At 56.1% G+C, this 21,576-nt stretch overlaps 1 protein-coding gene across 3 annotated transcripts in view; it reads left to right on the top strand.

Annotated features, from left to right (window-relative positions):
- Positions 1–3,427: 3,427 nt before the first annotated feature.
- The window catches only part of NTRK3 (neurotrophic receptor tyrosine kinase 3), a 382,091-nt gene continuing 363,942 nt past the window's right edge, over positions 3,428–21,576 (top strand). For 2 of the 3 annotated variants that reach the window (XM_041751779.1, XM_041751781.1), the window contains exon 1: positions 3,557–4,598. In XM_041751779.1, coding sequence (XP_041607713.1) covers positions 4,351–4,598 — 248 coding nt within the window. In that variant the 5' untranslated portion in view covers positions 3,557–4,350. Of the gene's footprint in view, positions 3,481–3,556; positions 4,599–21,576 lie in introns of those variants that run through there. The other variant, XM_041751778.1, reaches the window with a different exon arrangement.

Below are 21,576 nucleotides of genomic sequence, written 5' to 3'. Positions count from 1 at the left end.
AAACAGGAAAAAGAAATCTCAGGTGCTCACATAGCTAGAGTGTGAGACATGTTTGGTTTCTCTTCGGTCAGGAAGGTTGGACCAGTGGGTTCTGGGAGCCAGCCCCCATTCTGGCCTGTCTGATGGGAGACCACATCCAAATCTTGGGTTCCCATCTTCTCCAAACCCTTGGTACCAGCAGGCAGCTGCTCAGATATAAAGGGTTTCTAAAGCTTTACTTTCTGTTCAAAAGACTTTGCCCACTCCTGCCTCTGATTGATGATCACTAAGTGTCTTCATTTCTTTTTTTTCTTTTTGAAAAGATTTTATTTATTCATGAGAGAGAGAGAGACAGAAAGAGAGAGAGAGAGAGAGAGAGAGAGAGAGAGAGAGAGAGAGGGAGAGATACAGGCAGAGGGAGAAGCAGGCTCCCTGCAGGGAGCCCGATGTGGGACTCGATCCCAGGACTCTTGGATCACACTCTGAGCTGAAGGCAGATGCTCAACTGCTAAGCCACCCAGGTGTCCATAAGTGTCTTCATTTCTAAGACTGCAACTGGCAGCAGGATATGGGAGGGATTATCCCCATTGGCAGGATGCTGAGCTGGGTCCTGATCTCTCAGGACTCAGTGATGGCCGCAGACTGGGAATCCTTACGGGTCAGGCATTATTCCTTGTCAATCATGACATTCTTACCAAGGAAACAAGAGACCCCAAATGCTCTGGACCCCTACTGACCAAGAGGAGGGAGTGTACAGTGGACACTTTCTCTGTCTTCCTCCACTGAATCTGGCTCCACTGAATCTCTAGGGTTAAGACATATGGAAGCAAGAGTGTACTTTTCTGGGTGGGGTGAGCACCTTCTTGAGTTTATAGTGAAACTTACGCAAGCCTGTTTTTAAGAAGCTGGTTGCTCCTGAAACACCCACTTTTTCCTCCCCTGGCTGAATAATATTCTGAGGACCCACAACATGGATCCTTCTTCTTTTCTAAGTCTCTCCAGCCCAGGTCCATATAGAGCTGGAGAATGTTCAAGCTAGAAGGGACTTTGGGAGTCATCTTTGTACTTCTCGAACTACAGTGTACTTATGAATCACCTGGGGAACTTGTTAAAACATATTCTGGTTTAGTAGGTCTGGGGTGAGGCCTCCAATCCCGCATGTGAACAAGCCTCCTGGTGATGTGGATGCTACTGGGTCGGAGGGCCTCACTTTGGATACTGAGGTCCAACCTAGTCCTTCTATAGACATGAAAGCTGAGGCCCAGACGCTCATGTGATTTGCCTGGGGTCAGAACTAGAACTCTGCTCTCTCTACTCCTAGTCTATTATCCGCTGTGAAAAGGGCCTCCCTCTTTTTAAACTGCCACTTCCTGCTCAGGCCCAGAGCTCTAGCATAAACATAACATCCCATCTTAATCCCATTTTACTGTTAGGATGAAAGGCTTCTTGTTCCATCAGAGCCCCCTTGCCTCACTGGGTACATTTTTTTTTTATCATCTCTAAAGGGGTTTTCAGAGTTTTTAAAAATTTGCTCTTAGGGACACCTCCCCTTCTGTGCTGGAAATGTTAAAAATCATTTCTCTCTCTCCTTGCAAAAGTGTGCTGGGCATCGTTTAGATACAACTATTTTAGTTCTAGGCTGGAGAAGCGCTGCTGGGCCCATTCCATTTGGCACTCCCTGCTTTTTGGAATCTCCCCTGGAGGGGTCTGAGAAAGGTTCTGTGTGTGTCTCTACTGCCACCTGCCACTTCCTGAGAGAGGCCACCATAGACTCCGCCCCAGGTTCCCAGGCTCTCAAGTAGGTATTCCTGGGCCTCTCTCAGAGTGGCACTCCAAGGGCAAGGAACTTCCCAAGGGACCAAGGGTATCAGGGTTGGCCTGGGGCCAGTAGGAACTGGTTTGCCAGACTAAGGAGGTCTCCACTCTCTGTCCCCTCCTGCTGGTGGGAGGGCAAAATGCCAGCCTGGCGACAAGGCCATAATGGCAACAAGGGGGTAAGTCTCACCGAGGCCAAGGGGAAGGCGACCGACCGTAAGGGGAAGTCGGGAAAACTGCCTTTTATAGACATGTTCCTTTCTTTCCTTTTTTTTTTTTTTTTTTCCTTCTAAGTTTACTCACAGCGACAGTGCCACTCGCAGGCGCCTGGTCTGTCTGTGGTTGCGCCTGGGGTGGGCGGGTGGCACCCGCATACCCCTTCCCCCGTCTTGCCTGCAAGTTGCATGACCTGCATCGGAATCCACAGGGGGGCGGGGGAGAAGCCTTTCAGATGCTGGATGCAGTTGAATTCAGCGTCTCCGCTTCCTCGCCTGCCCTCATCCCAGATCGGGGAGGAGAGCCCAGCTTTCTTCTGCGTGTGAATGCCGTAGTGTGTCTGCCTGCTAGGACTGCCCTAACCCTTTCTTTTCCTTTCTGACAGCGAATGCTCTGGTTTTCTCCGCAAACAGCTCACGCTTGGCATTTGGGCGTCTTATTAAAAAAACAAAAACGAAAAACCCAAAACAAAACCAACCAACCAAAATCCTACCAAGGCAAAAAGCGGGGACCTTCTCTTCTCCCGACGGGATGTGAGCTCGCGTCGAAGGCTGCACCTGCTTTGCGCCCCTACCAGGAAGGGGTGCTTGTGTGGGAGGGAAGGAGGGAGGTTCTGCGCCCCCGAATCCGGAGAAAGCAGCCCGCCCGCCCCCTCACCGGGCAGCCGGAGCAGCGCGCCCGCGAGCCGAGCCCCAGGAGCCGGCCTCTGACGGTGCTGGCCTGCCTGCCAAAAAATGCCCCTTGCATCTCAATTTCCCGGCCGCGTCCTTCCTGCAAGCACAGCTCGCCCGGGGCCACCTCGGCTCCCCCTCGGCTCCCCAGCGCAGCCCTGGGCGCTGCTTCCTGCCCTCCCCGCTCCCCGCCTGCCGGAGGCTGACCGCGCAAAGCCGGCGGCCGAGGAGGCGCGGGGCGCGGGGCGCGGGGGCGCGGGGCGCGGGGCGCGGGGCGCGGGGGGCGCCCGCCCGGCCGTGCCCCGCGGTCCCCTCCCAGCCGAGCCCAGCTCCCGGACTCGCGGTCGCGGAAAGGAGTGTCCTTTAGACGGAGGACCGCGCGTCCGCGGCCCCGGGTCCCTGGCTCCGGGCGCCTCTCTGCGGCGCGGGTGCGCTCCCGCAGCCCCGGCCGGCCGTCCCCGAGCCCGGGCCCCCCCGGCCCCCCCTCCCCCGGGCCCGGGAGCACTCCCCGGTCACCTCGGCCGCGTCCATCTCCCTTGCTCTCGCGGTCCGGATTGCAGCAAAACACCGGGCAGCGCGAGGGCCAAAAAGTGGGAAGGAGAGCGCCTCTCGGCGTCGCGCGGCCGGCTCGCCGACTCCCCCCCCAGCCCAGACCCTCCCGGGCCCGACTGCAACTTTTTCCCTTCCGCCTCGGTTTCCCCTGGGCTGCGGCGAGCGGGCGCCGGGCCGCGAGGCGTGGGGCGGGCGGGCGCGCGGCTGCGGGTGGCGGTGCGGGCGAGAGCCGCGAGCCGGCGAGTGGGTGGGTGGGTGGGGGGGGAGGAGGGGAGGGAGGACGGGCGGGGAGCGAGTGGGGTGCGGGGAAGGGGAGGGGGAGGCAGGGCGGGGGGAGATTCCGCTCGCAGCCGCTCCCAGCCGGGGCGGGGGGAGGAGGCCGCGAGGAGGGAGGGGAGGAGGGAGGGGAGCGGGAGGGAGGGAGGGAGCGAGGGAGGGAGCCGAGGAAGACGCTCCGATAACCCGTGCGTTTCGTAAGGCTCCGAGCACTTGTACATTTCTGCAGGCGCGCGGCGAGCCATTCGCGGCGGCTGCGGCAGCTCCGACTGCATCTCCTCCTCCTCCTCCTCCTCCTCCTCCTCCTCCTCCCCCCCCCCCCCGGGCTCCGGGTGTGTGCATGTGTGAGTGCGTGTGCGTGTGTGTTTTGCAGGTGTGTCCGTTTTAATTCTGCCCAGTAGGTGGGACTTGGTGACTTTAGCACCATATTTTCCTTTTCCTCCCCCCCCCCCTTTTTTCTTTTTTGCCTCCCCACCGTCTGTTGCAACCCTGCAAAGTCTCGGAGTCGGAGAGCGCGGCTCGCTTCCCGAGCCCCGGAGCGGCGTGCCGGCGAGCGCCGAGCCGGCCACCATGCCAGGCAGACCGCGCCACTAGGCGCTCCCGCGGCTCCCACCCGGCGGCGGCGGCGGCGGCGGCGGCGGCGGCGGCGGCGGCGGCCGCGATGGTTTCAGACGCTGAAGGATCTTGCATCTGATCGCACGGCGTTTCAAAGGCAGAGGCCCCCCTCCCCCTTCCCCCCTCCCTCGCCGTCTTTGTTTCCTTCCCCCCCAGCTCTCCCCACTCCCCCCACCCCACCCCCCTCTCCTCTCCTCCTCCTCTTTTTTAGAAGCCACGATCGGAGATGGATGTCTCTCTTTGCCCAGCCAAGTGTAGTTTCTGGCGGATTTTCTTGCTGGGAAGCGTCTGGCTGGACTATGTGGGCTCCGTGCTGGCTTGCCCTGCAAATTGTGTCTGCAGCAAGACTGAGATCAATTGCCGGCGGCCGGACGATGGGAACCTCTTCCCCCTCCTGGAAGGGCAGGATTCAGGGAACAGCAATGGGAACGCCAGCATCAACATCACGGACATCTCCAGGAATATCACTTCCATGTAAGTCGGCGGCCGCTCCCCAGCCCGCCTCCCCTCGGGTTCCGCGGCCCCCGCCGCCCTCCGCCCGCCCCGGCTCGCCGCTGCCCGCCGCCCGCTGCCCGCTGCCCGCCGCCCGCCCGCCGCCCGCCGCCCGTTCCCCCTGCCCGCGGGGCGCGCGTCAGGCTCGCCGTGGCTCGGGAGATGCTCTCGGGCTGCGCAGCCCAGGTGACCCGGCCCGGGCAGGCGGGAGCCGGGGCCGCGCGGGGGCCGGCCCGCGGAGGGGACCCCGGCCGGCCCGGGCGCGCAGGGCCCGGCTCCCGCCCCCCGCCCCCACCCCCGCCCCCACCCCACCCCACCCCCACCCGCCGGGGCTGGTCGCCGAGGGCGCCAGCCGGGTTCTTTGCCCCCCGCGGAACAGCAACAGTTTGGCCACGCGCAAGTGGCGTAAAGTAGACGAGGTTCGGTTCCCGGCGGCGGCAGTGACAGCGCAGCGGCGGCGCGAGCCCGGGAGGGAAGGTGCCGGGGGCTGCTCGCCTCCCAGCCCAGGTCTTTTAACTGTTTCCTTTTGGAAACAAACACGCTGACAAGTAAACAAGTTGGGAGCTGGCTGCTCGCGGGGAGACTTTGGACATGTCGAGGCCGTCATGGACGCCTACCTCTTCCCTTCCTCTCTCGCCCGCCCTCTCCAACCCCATTTTGGGCATTTCCGAGACACCCCCCCTCGCCTCTCCCACCCTCAGCTGCATCTGGGCGCCTACAGATCCCGGCCTTGTGAGCTTTGATAACTGCGCCGGTGATTCCGAGTCAGGATGGAGAAGGGAGCCAAGGGGGGTGGTGGCCGGTGTGGTTTGGGGAGGGGGGTTATGTGATCTTGGAGGTTCTTTTTTTTTTTTTTGGAAAATCCAACTCTGACCGGCGTTGGCTCGGTTCTGCCCCGTCTGAGTGAGCCCCTGGTGGCCTGCATTCCCTGCCTCCCGTTGGGTAGGGATCGGCGACAGAAGCCCCATGGTCCTGGGGGAGAGAGGAGCTCCGAGTCCAGGGAAGATGCCCATCTTTTCGAAAATTCTACTGACCTCGAGGCCAGGTGCCCCCTGCTCCCCCATTCTGACATCCAGAGAAGGGTGTGGACAGTACTCTGGTTGTTCAGGGGGTTCCTTTTTTATCCCCCTCCCAAGGTCCACACCCCTTGGGGACCCTCACAGTGGATAGGATGCCTGGAGGGATTTGTGCCCAAGTCCTGGCCGGGGTCTCTTGGAGGAAGGCGCCTGGGCGGACGCAAGCCCAGCCGAATCTGCCTTTGGCGCTCCTCTGCCAGGCGGCAGCCCTCCCTTTGCCTCAGCAGTGGGGTGGCCAGGCTCTCGAAGCCCGCCAGCCCTGTTGGCTTAATGGAGAGAGTGCTTACAGCTAACAGTTGGAGGAAGTGTACAGACAGGAGATGTCTCCGACTCCCGGCCCTGGAGGCGAGCTTGACCCATATCTGGGCTTTGCCATTCACCTCCTCACTATCTTCAGCTGGTGGGCCTGACGTGACCAGATGAACAGCCCGAGGGGGGAGCCAGAGGTTGGTGGGGGGGAGCTAGATGGACCCAACTCGGCCTCTCCAGCTCTGTAGGCTACAGCATTCCGGCACCCCAGCATGGGGATAGGGAGAAGAGGGTCCTGAGCATGATCCTCAGGGAAACTCTTGCTTGGAAGTGCACCTCCTGTGTGTGTGCAGGAGGGTGGGGTGGGGAGGAGAGAGAGCCTAATAGTAGGTCCAGGGGCTCAGGAGCTGGATCTAGGGATATTCAGGGGGATTGGTGGGGTAAAGGTTTCAGAGAAGGTTGCTGGTGTGGCTCTCTGGGAGCTGGTGAGCCTCATTCAGCTAGTTCTCCGCTCCAAGGATGTGTATCTGTCGGAAGCCAGTGGGAGGCAGGGATGGCCACAATCACGTAGGCTCCTGTAGTCAGGCAGAGGTGTTGCTCCTCTGAAAATGATGCTTGGGGAAGCGGTTTCATCGGGGGAGTTGGGCTGCTCTTTCCAGGCAAAGGGTCTGAGATGGAGGTGCTGGGAAGGTGGGTGATGGGAGAGGATGGTGCGGCCTCTTGTCCCCTTTGCCATTGGAGAACCCCAGTGGGACGTATTGGAGGACAGTGGGCAGGGAGTGGATTGGGAGACTGTGTGCTCCCGTCCGCGTTTCAGGACTGAGGCTCTTTGGCAAGCAGGCAGGACTTCTTTCCTTTAATCCACCCCAATGCCTAAGAACCAGGGAACTGGATTCCCATAGGAGCTGCATGGATTGGCAGGTGGAGGAGGAGGGTCAGAAGTCATGGGTCTGATGACCCTTCCTCACCCCATCTTCTCCCCAGTGCCCTGTTAGATCTATGGCTGGTATTGACTGAACTCTGGGAAGGGCCCAGCCTTTGGCCCAGAGGCAGAGGACTGTGGGGAGAAGGAGGGGCATCATGCTCATCCTGGGAAGCAGATGTCACCCATTCCTATTCTAGTCAAGGCAATGGAAGCTTAGGGTGGCAAAGTAACTTTTTTTGGGGCACGTAGCCCCAGGGGTGAGCTAGGCTTAGGTCCTGGTCTGTGTAACACCAAGGCCCGGCCCCCATTCTGCTGGGATGCCTGTGGAAGCAGGCTGGCAAGAGGCCTGGAGGGCAGGCAGAGGCTCTCCAGGCAGGGGAGGAGGCCTGCCTTCGGCATGACTTGGGAAGGGGACTTGAGTTGCAGCTTAGACTTTGCAGGATGAAATAATTCATTCTTCAGATTTCTGATGCTATCAGAGATAGGGATTTAGGGGGTCCTCCAGCCTTCCATCAGCCTGGAGCTCTTGCTGGCGCATGCCTTAAGGGTACAGCTTGGGCAGACTCTTGGGAAGAGGCTGGGGTGAAGCTGCATTTCTATCAGGCCTAGGTAAGGGAACTGAGGGGGGCGGTGCTCCACAGATGCACCCTCTTTTGTGGAGCTAGAGAACCTGAGGTCCCTCCCTGGCTGATGGACAAGAGATTCCCAGTGGTCCTCCTCTCAGAGTCGTGTGCGATGTGGTCCTTGGGTGCCCATCGGAGGCTGGCTGAGGGCTAGGGCTTCCTCACCACTATCAGGAGGGAATCAGCTGCAAGGCATCGGGGCAGAAGTATGGGTTTCCCCTCCTCCCCTCCTAAAGGGCTCTCCCTCTTGGCCTCTTTTTGTTCAGGAGGCCAGTTCCTTTGCCACTGGAGCTCATGGCACACAGTAACCTTACCTAGAAGGGTCCGCACGCTGCCGCGCCCAACCAGGCTCTGACGTCACAAAGGCAGAGGGCGGTGGCTGGGAGTTGGATCCACTGTTTAGGTCAAGCCTGCCCCAGGGTCAGAATGGTGCATCCTTTGACTGTCAGAAGTTCCAGGGGGAGGAGATGGCTCTTGGGGCCCAATGTTCCTGGGGCTGGCTAGCCAAAGGCTTTCGAAGACCATTGAGCTCTTGGATGGGACTCTGAGCCTCCCACTGGGTCTCTGCAGGAGCCATCACAGGATTCCTGGTGTTCATAGCTATCTGGTCCCTTTTTGTCCCCTGTATTCCCTGCAGGCCCTCGCCTGGCTGGGTGAGGGGTCATTTGGGCATTTGGGCTTTGGCTGCTGTATTGGTTCCTTGATTCTCAGCCTTTCTAAGGATCAAGGGGAGAGCCAGCCTTGACAATTACCCATGGGAGCTGGGATGCAGGCAGGAGTGTGAGCCAGGCCCCAAGGGCATCATGGAGCTCAGCCAGGCCCTGAGACTAGGCCTGAGGGAGGTAGGCTGAGATAGGAGGCCTTTGTGTGAGATTCAGAAGGGGGAGTGTTTGCAGGCCTGGGAGATAGGGCACTTCCAGGATGAAAGCTGGGGACCCAGGGCTCTAGAGGCCCTGGGATTTTGCCTGGAGACCAGGCCCTTCCCTGGATCCAGAGTCCTCAACCCCCACAAGCCCAGATCAATCTTCCCAGGCACACGTTGGAGCTCTGAGCGTCATGTCTGCAGCTCTAGGGCATGTGAGCACATGGCAGTTTGGGGTAAAAACAGCCCAACCTGGCCCTGGCTTTGAGAGTGCATGGGCACTGGTCCCTGGAGGGCTGATCCTGGATTCTGGGAGGCAGCTCAGGGTCCTGCAAGGGGCCGACCACCCTCCTGCCTGGCTGAAGTGGAGCATGCTGCAGTGATGAAGGGAGGAGCCTGATGCCGGCTCCCTTGGGATGTTCTCTGGCCTTGTCCTGCCTGTACCTGCCTGCCTCCTCCTCCTCGGACTGTAGGGGTGGACAAGGTCCTAACCCCAGCTGGCTCTTGGGTGGGCGTGTGGCTGGACTGTGACCTTCCCTTGGGATGACCTTTGCCCTTACCGTGGCATCTCTGCTGCCACTGGGCCCCATTCAGTGGCTTATACTGGGATCACCCACACTGTCTCTGTTCTTCCTTAGGAGCCTCTAGTCGACCACAGGGAGAGTAGGAATAGAGAAAGGGATGAGACACATGAGTCCTTCCCTGGTGCTGCCGCTAACCCGCTGTGAGCTGTAGGAGGGGACTCTAGGCTTTCTGAGCCTGTAACTCAACAATGAATTGAAGCCATGGGGCAGTGTCCCTTCCAGCTTGGACATATGCCATCCCAGGGCGCAGGGAGCACCCCATGGAGGCAATGTGAGGCCACTTCTAAGGGCACCGTCTTTGGGATTGGTGCTGACTCTTGTGATGTCACCAGGAGGAGGGCGCAGGTACTGCCTCTCTGGCCATTAGCCACTGGCCATTTTCCTCTTCATGCCTTTCCTTCCCACCTCTTTGGAACTCTGGGTCACCCAGAAAGTGCCATGCAGTCTGGAGTCAACTGCCCTGACCAAATGCCACACTTAGGATTGCACTAGGACCTGCAGCCTGTCAGAGCTGGACACCCAGCTTTATGTGGCTCTCCATTCTCCAGCCTATGCTCAAGGCAGCAAGGAGATGTCTCCCAAAGCTTCCACTCATTGCTGCAGCAGGGAGCTCCACCGGATGTGAGAGGAACATGCTAGAACTTCCATTTCAAGTTATTCTTGTCTAGAAAAGGGAATATTGAATATTTAGCATATGGATTGAAGATATACAAGCATATAACTTAATAAATAGGAGTGTTCAGGGATTACAAGATAAAATTTTTATTGCTCAAGCAGGCATAGTCATAAAGGCTCGGTGCCCGCTGTTGTTGTGATTGGAAGGGCTTGAGTTTGGGAGGGAGATGTGTTGTGGTAGAAGAGGTGACCCTAATGCCTTGGCTCCCCTGGTCTGTTGGGTCTGTTCCACTCAGTGCCCAGTGGAGGGGTTGATTGACAGGCATGGAGAGCCGGGGAAGATGAGAGGAGGAATCTGGCTGGATAGTATAGGGGAATCTCAGCACTGGACCATGATTCCCAAAGGCCCCCTAGACCCCAAGGGCCAGGCCAGTTCTCAAAAGACTATCTCCTAGTACCCCTCAGGTCCTACATTTTGTTTCTGTCTAGCAAATTCTTTACCTCCTGAATACCCCAAGCATTTTTCATGCTTTCCAGTTTACAGAGGTTGGGTTTATTTTTGCCTAAACTACTTGAAGTGTTTAGGCAGGGATTATTTGTCCTATTTTACTGACTAACAAGAAAAGGGTTGAGTTGCATATCTCCCAAAAGGAAAGCTCTAGAAGAGTCCTGTGGCTCCCTCTGTGGTGTTTCTCTCATGGCTTCTGTGGTTCCATGGACTATTCTCTGGCCGTGGTCCTTTAGCTAGATACCTTTATGGCTTCATTTTCATCCAGAAAGTTCTTTTTCTCCCAAGGGGTGGCATTATGGGCATGGTCCATCTGTGAAGAATTGGAGGATGGCTGAGAGTCCTGGCAGTTGGGTCTAAGTGTGGCCTGAGTGGTGGCTGGACCTGATCCCTCAGATCTGGTGGTATCCACCTGAGGCATCAGCTCAAGTCATCTGTCATCTATCCCCTAGCTGCCAGCACTTTGGGAAACTCATACTCCTCTTTGATGGGTTGCATCTCCAAGGATGAGGACTCCAGTGAGGCCAGAACAGAAGCTCAGTGCCCAGTGGAGCCCTGGGAAGCCCCACAGGGATCCTCAGTTTTCTGCCTTTATCCCATGTGCAGGACTCAGCAGAGCTCAGGGCTACGAGGCACCCCTGCAAGTGTCCCCTCCCTCATGCTCCACACGGGAGGCGCTGTAAGAGGCCCAGACCAGGGCGATGACTTGCCTGGGGCCCGAGTATTGCTAGAAGGCCTAGGTGCTAGCACCCTTTCCTGCTCTGGCCTGGTGCCTGTCCTGGGCACTCTGTCAAAGCCAGAGCCCTGCCCATGACTGTGTCTCCCGCTGGGGCAATGTTTCCAAATCTGGGGTCCCCAGGGGCAGCAACTATGCGAGACTGGCAGCCCCAGGGCTCCTTGCAGCCTGCAGCCCACGCCAATTAGAGATCCACTCAGTGAGGCTTTCTGCTCTGCTCTGTTTACAGGCAGGACTGGGGAGGCTGCGGGCTCAGCTGGCTTGGGAGCCCATTGTTTCTCTCCAGCCTCACCTCTGCCTCCCAGCCCCCCATTTGCTTTGTCTGATCAACAGGGTCCTCAGTCTGGGTGGTAGAGATTCAGGCAGGATTCCTTTCTCAGAATCATCAAGCATGGAGAGGAACATGGCAACTGGGTTTCCCCAGTGGATCCTCTGGGCCTGGCCTCTCCCTAGCCACCAGCTAGCTCTTACTGAGTACCTCCTCTCTTCTAGACACTGCGACAAGCACTTGAGAGGTAATATTTTATTATGACTTCACACCAATCCTTTCAGAGTAGTACTATTAGTGAATTAATTAACATGAGTTCCATTTTACAGATCGGGTAGGAGTCCAGATACAGAATTTGACTTATTTAATTTCACACAGAGCCATCTGACATTTCACATGAAGCTATATTGCCTGGACTCTTGCTCTCTTCTTAGACATGCTAATATATACTGGTGGGCACACACGTACGCAGTCATTCATGAATATGTGACCATCATAATCAATCAATTATAAAGGTTGACGTGAGGGCAGCCCTGGTGGCTCAGTGGTTGAGCGCTGCCTTCAGCTCAGGGCCTGATCCTGGAGACCCGGGATTGAGTCCTGCGTCAGGCTCCCTGCATGGAGCCTGCTTCTCCCTCTGTCTGTGTCTCTGCCGCTCTCTCTCTCTCTCTCTCTCTCTCTCTGTGTCTCTCATGAATAAATAAATAAAGTTAAAAAAAAAAAAAAGGTAGACGTGAAAGCCTAGAAGGGTCCTTTATTTTGTCACATATCAGCTCTCTGGGTGAGGTTTGCCCAGACTGGGGTTGGAGGGGAAGGCAGATGGGATGGTGGGTATGATGCTGGCCTGGCATTCTGGCCGGCATGGTCGCAGACAGGCCTCTCACAGTTGGGGATGCTTTGAGGCTCCCCTCCTGACTTGTTCCCGACAGGAGCCTCCCCCGAGGCCATGTCTCAGCCAAGCCCTCTTCCCAGGCCCCCTTGACCACCCCCTGGTGTCTTGGCCTTTGGTTAGGCCAACTACCCCAGGAGACCAGGTGCCAGCTGAGGCTGGCGGGGATTCAGGAAGCTGGCAGCTGGGTCCTCACCAGCTCCGCTCGGCGCTGAGGGGCGGTCAGCAGGACCATGTCCCTGGCCCGAGAGGCCTTAAATCAGAGAGTGGAGGGCTGGATGGCTTCTCCCAGGTAGAGCTTTGGGGTTTCAAGACGGCTGGTGGATGAAGAATAGCAGGGAGGTGTCTGGAGTGCTGAGCAGCTAGAGCTGGAAGCTGATATTCAGAGAATCTTCCCTGACTTCTAATTCTTCCTGGCTCTTCTCTTGCCTCCTCCTCAGATGAGCAGGTTCTCCTCTCCTCCGCCCTTCCTTTTGCCTCAGCTCTGCCCCATTGCTCATGGAAGCTCCGTCTGCCTCTGCACAGGGATGAGCTGGGAGCATGGGGGGTGGCCGCAGCTGTCTTCCCGGAAGGAGACGCAGCAGCCACCCGTGGCTGAGATGGTGGGGCAAAGATTTGTGGAAACACCCCACCTTTGCTGCTGCTTGGTTGCATGAGCTCACGGCATCCTCGGACCTCTCTGGACTCACTTTTCCCTTCTGGGAGCTGGGTCACCTCTGGGAGTTGACACCTGTCTCCCTCACGGGGCCCCTGTGAAGATGAGTGTGGTGACATGTTCGATGGGCTGTCTAAATAGCGGGGTGCTGTGTTGACGTTTCCGTTTCTAGACATCTGGGAGTGTTTCTGAATTAGGGAGGAGATCAAGACTTTGAAATGTAAATCATCTGATCTGGAAAGGGGCTCGGATATAATTGGGGTCCAGCCCAGTTCTACCAGGGAGGAGCAGAGGGCTCAAGAGGGTGGATGGGCTTGACTCAGTCACCCAGCTTGTCCTGGCACGGGGCCCTGCCTCCCCAGCTGGTGTGCTTTCCTTCCCCACCCTCTGCTGGCGGCTGCTGTGGGGCTGAGGGGTTTGGGCTCTTCCAGAGGCAGAGAAAGGAGCTCCTGGTTTCCTGCAAAGAGCGAGAGCGCTAAGGGAGCGATCTTAGGTTCGCAGTGCCAATCCGGCCACCTCCCACAGTAAACGGGGCCCTGTGTGCGCGCTGGGGGGTGTCTTTGCACACGCACAAGTGCATCTCTTCTGTGTGCTGTGCACATCACGTCTGAGGTCTTGGTAAACAAGCCCTAAAGCCTTTGGCTCGCTGCCCACCAAGTTCGTCTGCATGTCGACCCCCCCCGTGGCCACCAGAGGGCAGTGCTGCGCACGAGACGTTCGCGGGCTGGTGTTTGCCTTCCACAGCCTGCGCCTGGGAGGTGGCACTAACCTGGCGAGATGTGCATTGGCAGGCCTGGCTTTCAGAGCCTTTTTTTTGAGCCAGGGATGAGCAGGGAGGTCAGCTGCACCCTGGGCGGGGCCCCTCTGTGCAGAGCCGGTCCTGCCTTTATCATAGCTGCGGTCCAGCCACAGATAGGGACCGAGCTTCCCAGGAGGTGGCTGGGAGGCTGCTCTGGGCCCCCCGAGGGCAGTGCTGTCCTTCCCCTCTGGTTGCTGCAGCAGCAGCAGCAGCAGGGGTCAGCACACCTGCACGGGGGGACACTGGGGAAGAATGAATGGCACATAGCGCCTGCCCAGGCAGATCTTGATGTGGACACAGAGAAGCTGATAGGCAGTTACACTGTGGGGTTGGTGTCACAGAATAATTGAGCTTTATGAACTCCCTCAGGCCATGTGATAGACTGGCCCAAGTGTGGGGACATCTCCCACTTCTCCCTCCCTCCCCTCATGCCAAGCTTAGGAATCACTTAGACACCAGGTAGCTGCTCAGTAAATACCAGGTCCTGATATTTACCAGATGTGAGAGCGTGGTGCTGTCTTTCAGGCTCTCCAGACCTTGTCTGTCCTCAGAGATACCCATCTAAATTGGTGGGTAGGAGAGTGCCTTGCAAATTAGGGTCGAAGGCCCTGTCTGGACCAGCTAGTTTGGACTGTTTCCTCTCTGTGAATACTTTGGCTCTTTTTCATCTGTTCCAGGCGGTCTCGCATTTGAGCGGGTGCTGTCTTGTTCCACACGCTCGTTGGTCCATAAATGAGCCCTGTCCTGCTAATGTGGTTGTCAGCTTTGGAGATGGAATCTTCGTTTTTTTTTTTTTTTTGTATCATTTTTAGAGATTTTATTTATTTATGAGAGAGAGAGAGAGAGAGAGAGAGAGAACGCAAGCACACACGTGCACATGCATGTAGGAACAGGGGGCAGAGGGAGAGGGAGAAGCGGACACCCTCTTGAGCAGGGAGCCTGATACAGGACTTGATCCCAAGACTCCAGGATTATGACCTGAGCTGAAGGCAGTTAACTGACTGAGCCACCCAGGTCTTCTGCTTTTGTGGTGGGTGCTGGGCTCATGGAGCCTGGTCCTATGACTCTGTCCCATGGGCTGTCCCATGGCTGCCAGACCCAGGGCTGTAGGTGGGATGCTCTCTGTTGTAGTCAGTGTTTTTCTTCTTCTTCTTCTTCTTCTTCTTCTTCTTCTTCTTCTTCTTCTTCTTCTTCTTCTTCTTCTTCTTCTTCTTCTTCTTCTTCTTTCAGATTTTATTCATTATTTGAGAGAGAGAGAAGAGCAGGAGGGGCAGAGGGAGAGAGAATCTGAAGCAGACTCCATGCTGAGTGCAGAGCCTGATGCAGGGCTCAATCCCATGACTGTGAGATCACCACCTGGATTGAAACCTGGTCAGACACTTACCTGATTACACCCCCTAGGTTCACCCCTCCAATCGTTTCTGCCACTTTTTTGAGGCTGAAGAGCAGGGATGAAGCTAACATGTATGGCTCTCCAGCTGGACTGGAGGGCATTTGCATATATGACCTTGCTTTTGGGTGGCACCTGCTCAGTGAAGCTTGGAGATCACAACTCTGCCTCTTAGCAGCTCTGTGACCTGGGGCTGGCTACTCTTTAGATGTTGTTTTTCATCTGAAAAATGGAGGCCATGGTAATAATGCAGGGTTTTGGCAGATTTCATGAGAGAGAGAGAGAAAGTGTATGCGTTCTCTCCTCCTTGGTTTTCTTCCTATACTCCGGAACTTTCTCCTCACAGGCATAGATACTTTCTGCAGCTCTCATCTGTTCATCCTGCTTTCAGTCTTTCCTCCTTCCAGGTCATCAGACTCACCCTGACAGATTAAGCTTCTAATCCAGAGCCTTCTGTTAGAACAATTCTGGTGCCCAAGATTTTCAATTGGTCTTTTGTCTGAGAGGCAGCTCTGTGTCATAGGGAGAATAGTGGCTTCTTTGGCCAGTCTTCAGTTTAAATGCTGACTCTGCCCCTGTGTGAACTCACCCAAGTTACTTAACTTCTCTGAGCCTCAGTTTTTTTTTTCTGAAAAATCAGGCTAAACATATCCATGTTTGTAGAGTAGTTGCCAGGATTAAATGAGATTATACTAAGCGCCTGGCATATGATGAGTACACAGAGGCCAAATTGGCAGGTGGTGCGATGGGAGTCTTGCAGAGGTGATGGGCAGTGACATTTCAGGGTCCTTGAAGCATGGGGTTGGAGGAAATTACACGAGGGGAGCCAGAACCTGGCCAAAGCTAAAGGAAACAGTAGAAAGATGAAGATGGTATGTATTTGGGAAAAACAAACAAACCCTGAAATGGCTAAGGCACATATCTACCAAAAGAACAGGGAGATAGTTATGGTTCCCACTGATAGACTCAGTTGGGATACCAAGTGGCAGAGGGTCCCAGGCACTCTGGACTTGGGAAATTTCTCTGCAGACTAATTCACCAGACCCTTGCACCCATGTGGTCTTGCTGCTATTCCTGCCCTAAGTAACTTCCCTTCACTGGATGATCCCATTCCAGACTCCCTTAATTGACTAAGCCTGACAGCTACAGATGGGACTCTGGGTCCAGCCCTGGGAGAAAGAATTGAGGAATCCAGTGGGAAGGAGGTGACCTCTGAGTCCTTCAATCCACCCTTAAGGGTCTTCCATCCACATTCATTCCGGTTCCATGTTCAGCCACAAGAGGGCACTAGACCATGATGTCTGCAGGGAGGGAGGTGCTATTTCGCTTGCCCTGTTGGGATTGTGCCTTTGATCAAAGCTGCATGTGGCTTTCTCCCAGGTGCCAGCATCTCTGAGGGCCATGGCAAAAATAATTTGATTTAATTAGAGCCCATAGTTCGGAGTCTGATATCTCAAGGGAGGCTGAATTGTGGCATGGAAAGGTCATAGAATTTGGCATCAAACTCAAGTTCCAGTCCTTGCCCTTCCCCTTGCTTGTTTCTTTTGAACTTGAGTCAGTTACTTAATTTCTCTGGGTCTCATTTTCTTCCCCTGCAAAGTAAGGTGTTACTGGGAGGTGTTACTGTAAGGATTAAATTACATAATGTGTGGAAAGTGGCTGGAACATGATGGGTACTCCATGATCAGCCATCAGTCTCTTTCCGGAAGAAGGAAGAAGTTGGGACACAGTGCAGGAGTTATTTGTGGGATCTTGTTGACCCGATGGGGTCCTTTGACCCGCCCATGAGTGCTGGATGGTTCCAGTTCACTTGGGGGGGGGCAACAATGACACCCAGTGGCTGCAGTGGAGAACAGCAGTGTGTTCAGCTGGGGTAGGGTGGTAGTAGTGGGCATTGTGGGTGAGTTGGTGGGCGCCGTTGGGGCGCATGAGATTGAAGCTGCATCATGGGAGATGGACTTCAGGGGGGGGGGTCTGTCAACTGAATTTCTCTTCTTCACATGCAAGCGGTTAGAGATGATTCTCTAAGGTCATGAGTGTGATGATAGCCATTGGGAATGCATGTTGTCTGGGCCAGTGGTACGAGGTTATGTATTACAGCGCATGTGTGTCCAGCTGAGTAGCTTTATCATAGCCGACCAATCCTGCTGTCTAACAACCAGACCCTTTCTGATGTTTCCTGGGTGCTACTCTTTGGGAGATGCTTTCACCCCCTGGCTGTCTGGTTGGCCTCAGACCTCTGAGTCTCAGTATATATACCTGGAAAATGACAAGGGGAGGCGCCATTGGGCTGGCTGAGTGAGAGGCTTTGGCAGCTTGGAGCTGAGTGTCAGGGATTATTTCCTGCCCTTTGATCTGCATATGCTTGTTGGAGGTGCCTAGGATCATGGGGGAAGGGGGGTTCGTGGTAAGTGCTAAGCATCAGTCTTCACTGGTGCAGACATGCCAGGCAGTTTGGAGAAGGAAGGAACCTTCCCGGGGCAGAGGCATGTTTCTAAGGCTGAACTCGAGGTGTCTTTTGCTCCTCACCTTCTGTAGCCTCTCCCTTAACACACCTGTGATTCGGGAGGGGAGCCTTGGCAGACATGCCAGGCTCAGGAAGTTATTTAGTATCAGCTTTGCTCCAGATTGTGTTTCTGACTGCTTGCCACCTCTTAAGTGGCAGCCATTTTAACAAATGTGGCGATAAGACACCAAGTGGGAAATAACATGAGAAGTGGGGGGGGGGGGGCGTAGGGGTGTGGAGGAGGGGTATAGTCCTCCTCCCTTCCCTTGGCAGAAACCTTGTCTTTGAGGCAACTGGAGGTAGAGAAAGGGGCCCATTGGGGCCCCTGGCAGTGAGTTTGAGGAGAGAGGAAGGGCCTGTGGCCTCAGCTTTCCCTCCTCCCTGGGGGGGGCCTTGTGTCCTGCGGGGCAGTGGCTGTTGGCCCTAGGGAGAAGTGGAGGGGAAGGCCTGTACTCCAATTTCTTAAAAAAGAATTATTTATTTATTCCTGAGAGACACGCAGAGAGAGGCTGGGACATAGGCAGAGGGAGAAGGAGGCTCCCTGCGGGGAGCCCAATGTGGGACTCCATCCCAGGAGCCCCGGATCACTCCCTGAGCCAGAGGCAAATGCTCAACCACTGAGCCACCCAGTACTCCACTTTTCAAAGGACTGTCTTCCCAGTGCATAAGAGACCACTGATGGCCAGTGTCGGGTGTGTTTAGCCCACTCGGGGGCCGAGCTGCATCTGCACTGGGGCGTTGGGGCGCCCGACTGTCTGGCCACCTGCTCGCCTCCTGCCCGGCCCATCCGGCACCAGGACTACGGGGGAGGGACGGGCAGAGGCGTGCGCCCTAGGGCCAGCCTGGCCGTTCCTGCTGCCCGAGTCGGAGATGGGGGAGCCCCCCCTTTCTGCTTAGCTCCAGGCTCCAGCCATGTGCCAGGCACAGTGCTGAGTCCTGGGACACCCTGCGGAGAAAATAAGGGGCCCGGCCCTTCTCTCTTGGACTTCCAGTTGATTCGGGGTGGCGAGCCCTAACTAAAGCAGCCACAGCATAAAGGCCAGTCTCCGGAGAAGCAGGAGCAGAATTCCAGAAAACACGTGGAATGTAAAGTTTAAAGAAAACTGTTCATCGGTGAAAACGTGGGTTTCTCTGCGGGGGAGAGGGCGCACTTGCTTTTAAGTGGAGATTTAAGAATTCGGGGTTCACCTGTCTTCGGGTCCATCTGACGGCAGCAGGGGAGTTACATTCAGAGCCGAGGCTCTGGCCGCGAGGTTGAGCCTGTGGCCTTGCTGTCGTCCACAAGACGCCCCGTGGTTTTTAGGGGAAGCCGCCTGGACCTTATCATGGGATCTACCTCCGGGCTGTAGGGATGCTGCACCAGGTGTGCCAGCGGTGCAGCCGGATTCCCTCCAGCAGCCCCCTCCACCAGGCCAAGTTGCAGGGAGAAGGTCCCCTTGGAGGGTGATCTGGGGGGTCAGCCTTTCTCCTCGTTGTGGTGTGTGGAGGAGAGCCAGGGCCGGGGTGAATGCCCAGCTGGGACACAAAGACTGGCTCCTGTGCTACGACGGGGTCAGCCTCAGCTTCCTTCTCCCAGGACCCGGTCCCCACTCTGCCCAGCTGCTGCCGAACCTGCCCTGGGTCCTGGCGGGGCAGTGCCCCGGGGTCCGTGGAGGAGGCAGCAGTGTGCGAAGCATGATCTTATTCCTTCCTGAACCTTGTTCAGGTTTCATTGTCCAGGGTCACTTTCCTCATTGTCCACGCAAATGACTGGTTCTCCTCCCTGCCCCACCTGCCCCCATCCCGGGGTGTGAGCTGTGTCCCACCAGATGACCTACTGCCCTACCTACCTGCCTCCTTTCTGCTGGTCACTCACTCAGGGCTGCTGTGGTCTGGATTCTGGTCAGGTGTGCTCTGGCCTTGAGGCTCCACCCCATTACCTTTCCTGGTGTCTGTCCTCACCTGCCCAGGTGTGTCGCTGGACAGAAGAGGGTGGCACGGCCAGGGTCTTAGTCTAGCTGAGACCCTTGCATTCCGTCCACATGCCCTAGAAGGCATCAGACTCCTTCATCCATTTGTTTCTCCCCTGTGCCATGAGCTTCAGCAGGCAGGGATGGGGTTTTCTTCGGCTGTGTGACCCCCCCAGTAGCCAGGATCTAGCAGGTGCTCAGTCAAGACCCATTGAACAGGATGGGTGCGTTTCTTGCAGAATCTCTTACAGATCTACGGCAGATCCCAGCCTGGTGACAGTGCACAGGCCTCTGCCCAGAGCGCTGGGCACATCCTCCTCCTCTGTATCTCTGTGGGCCTCGGACTTTGCCCTCAGCAGAGCAGCCTGTTGGAGGTGTCTCCTGGGGAAACCAGAACTCATCCCGGTGAGAGCCAACCCTTGCGGTGACTGCTCCAGTGACTCTTCTAGGGACAGGCTTATTTTATCCCTGTGTCATTCCTGGCACAGCCCCCTGAGGCAGGTACTATTATCAGCCTCGTTCTAGGAAGGCAAAGGAAAACTGTGCCCAGGGAGGCTTATGGAACTTGTCCTTGGTCAGTTGTTTGGCTAGTAAGTGGCAGAGCTGGGGTTTGAACTTACCCCAGAATCCCTGACATGCCCCCCAGGTTATCACTGCTCTCTCCTTCCTGCCAGCCCCTATTCACCTTAGGTCTGGGCCCCGCCAGAACGCTGAAGCTCCCGGGCACCTCTTGGCCGGTAGGACACAGTACTGTGCTCTTCTGTGTTCCCTGAAGGGGTCTCTGAGACCCAGCTGAGTTGAGATTCCTGAATTTTGTGGGCACAGGTGTTTGCAGCCACATCTCAGAGAATGTCCTCTGAGTAGGGGCCCTGGGACAGAATAGAGGGACCTCTGGGGTCCTGTCACTGCCACCAACTTACTGGGTGGGTCTGGGTAAGGCACTGGCCATCGCTAGAACTCCGTTTTCTTCTACTTAAAACCAGGGATCCTGGGATGCCTGGGTGGCTCAGTGGTTGAGTGTCTGCCTTCTGCTCAGGGTATGATTCCCAGGTCCCGGGATCGAGTCCCACATCAGGCTCCCTGTGAGGAGCCTGCTTCTCCTTCTGCCTGTGTTGCTGCCTCTCTCTGTGTGTCTCTCGTGAATAAATAAATAAATCTTAAAAAAAAAAACCGCAAAAAACCAGGGATCCTGAATGGTTGACCTTCAGGCCCTTTCTGGCCCTAACCTCTCCTGTTTTGAACAAGGTGGTTGGGGACCGGGTAGAAGGTTGGAGTGGGTTGAAGCTGCAGAAGGATTCGCTAGGAGTGGCCTGGTATGTGTGGGAGGGCTGCGTGTACAGCCCCCTGGGGTTCTCACCTGTGCATGCATCCCTGTCCTCAGGAGGGCTTGCTAAAGTACAGACTGCTGGGCTCCACCCCAGAATTTCTGCTTCTCATTGGTGGAGGGCCCTGAGTACCCCGGTGATGCGAATGCTGCTGACCACACTTTGATAATGACAGCTGCATCGATGGTTTTCAGGGTGTACTCTTTGGGGATCAGAGCCGGTATGGTATCCCACATATGCTTTTGGTGAATTTTCCGAGGTTGCGAAAAGTTTGAATACCCCCATTCTAGAAGCACACCAACCTGCTCCCAAGCCCATTTTGACAGGGCACGTGCAAGTGCCGACTTCCCTCTCCATGCTCCTTTCGTGTCTTCTCTCTGCACCCCAAATATGGGGCCTGGCTCCATGCTGACCCTGGCTCCCACCCTCACCTTTCCCCACAGGACTTGACCAGAACGTTCTCTGATGCACATAATTCAGCATGTAGTTGAGAAGTGAAAGCACAGTTATGCTTTTCATGGTTCTCTTCTAGACTCCCAGTTGATTTTTTAGAGCTATTTGGGAGGCAGGAAAGTAATTCTATAATTGCAGCTCGAGAACTTTGGTTGGGTCTGAGTTGCTCCCAGGGTAAAGTTCAGACTCCCGTGTTCATGTTCGGGCTGCAGCGTCTCACCTCATTATCTTGTACCCCCCACCAGCACCCTGTCCCAGCCACACTGATCTGTGTGTTCCCCAAACATCCCCAGGCATTTCCCACTCCTGGTCTTTTGGTCAGGCTGCCTCTCCTGCCTGGAAGACCTCTGGCCTTCATTCTGCTCACCTGAGCCCTCCCTGTCACTCAGGTCCCAGTTTTGGGATGTTCTTTGCTGTCCAGATCTGTGTTTATTGATTGATCTAGCTTTCCAGCCTCTGCAGCACACAGAGCAGCTACTGTCAGTTGAGCATTTTCTCTGGGTTGAGCAGTTTATGTGGCATTTCAGCCATATGGGCACGGGGAGTTG

This window comes from Vulpes lagopus, chromosome 4 (genome assembly GCF_018345385.1).
Source record: "Vulpes lagopus strain Blue_001 chromosome 4, ASM1834538v1, whole genome shotgun sequence".
In the NCBI taxonomy this organism is placed as follows: Eukaryota; Metazoa; Chordata; class Mammalia; order Carnivora; family Canidae; genus Vulpes; species Vulpes lagopus.
Note: the sequence above shows the minus strand (reverse complement) of the source record. Positions and strands in the feature narration are given on the sequence as shown.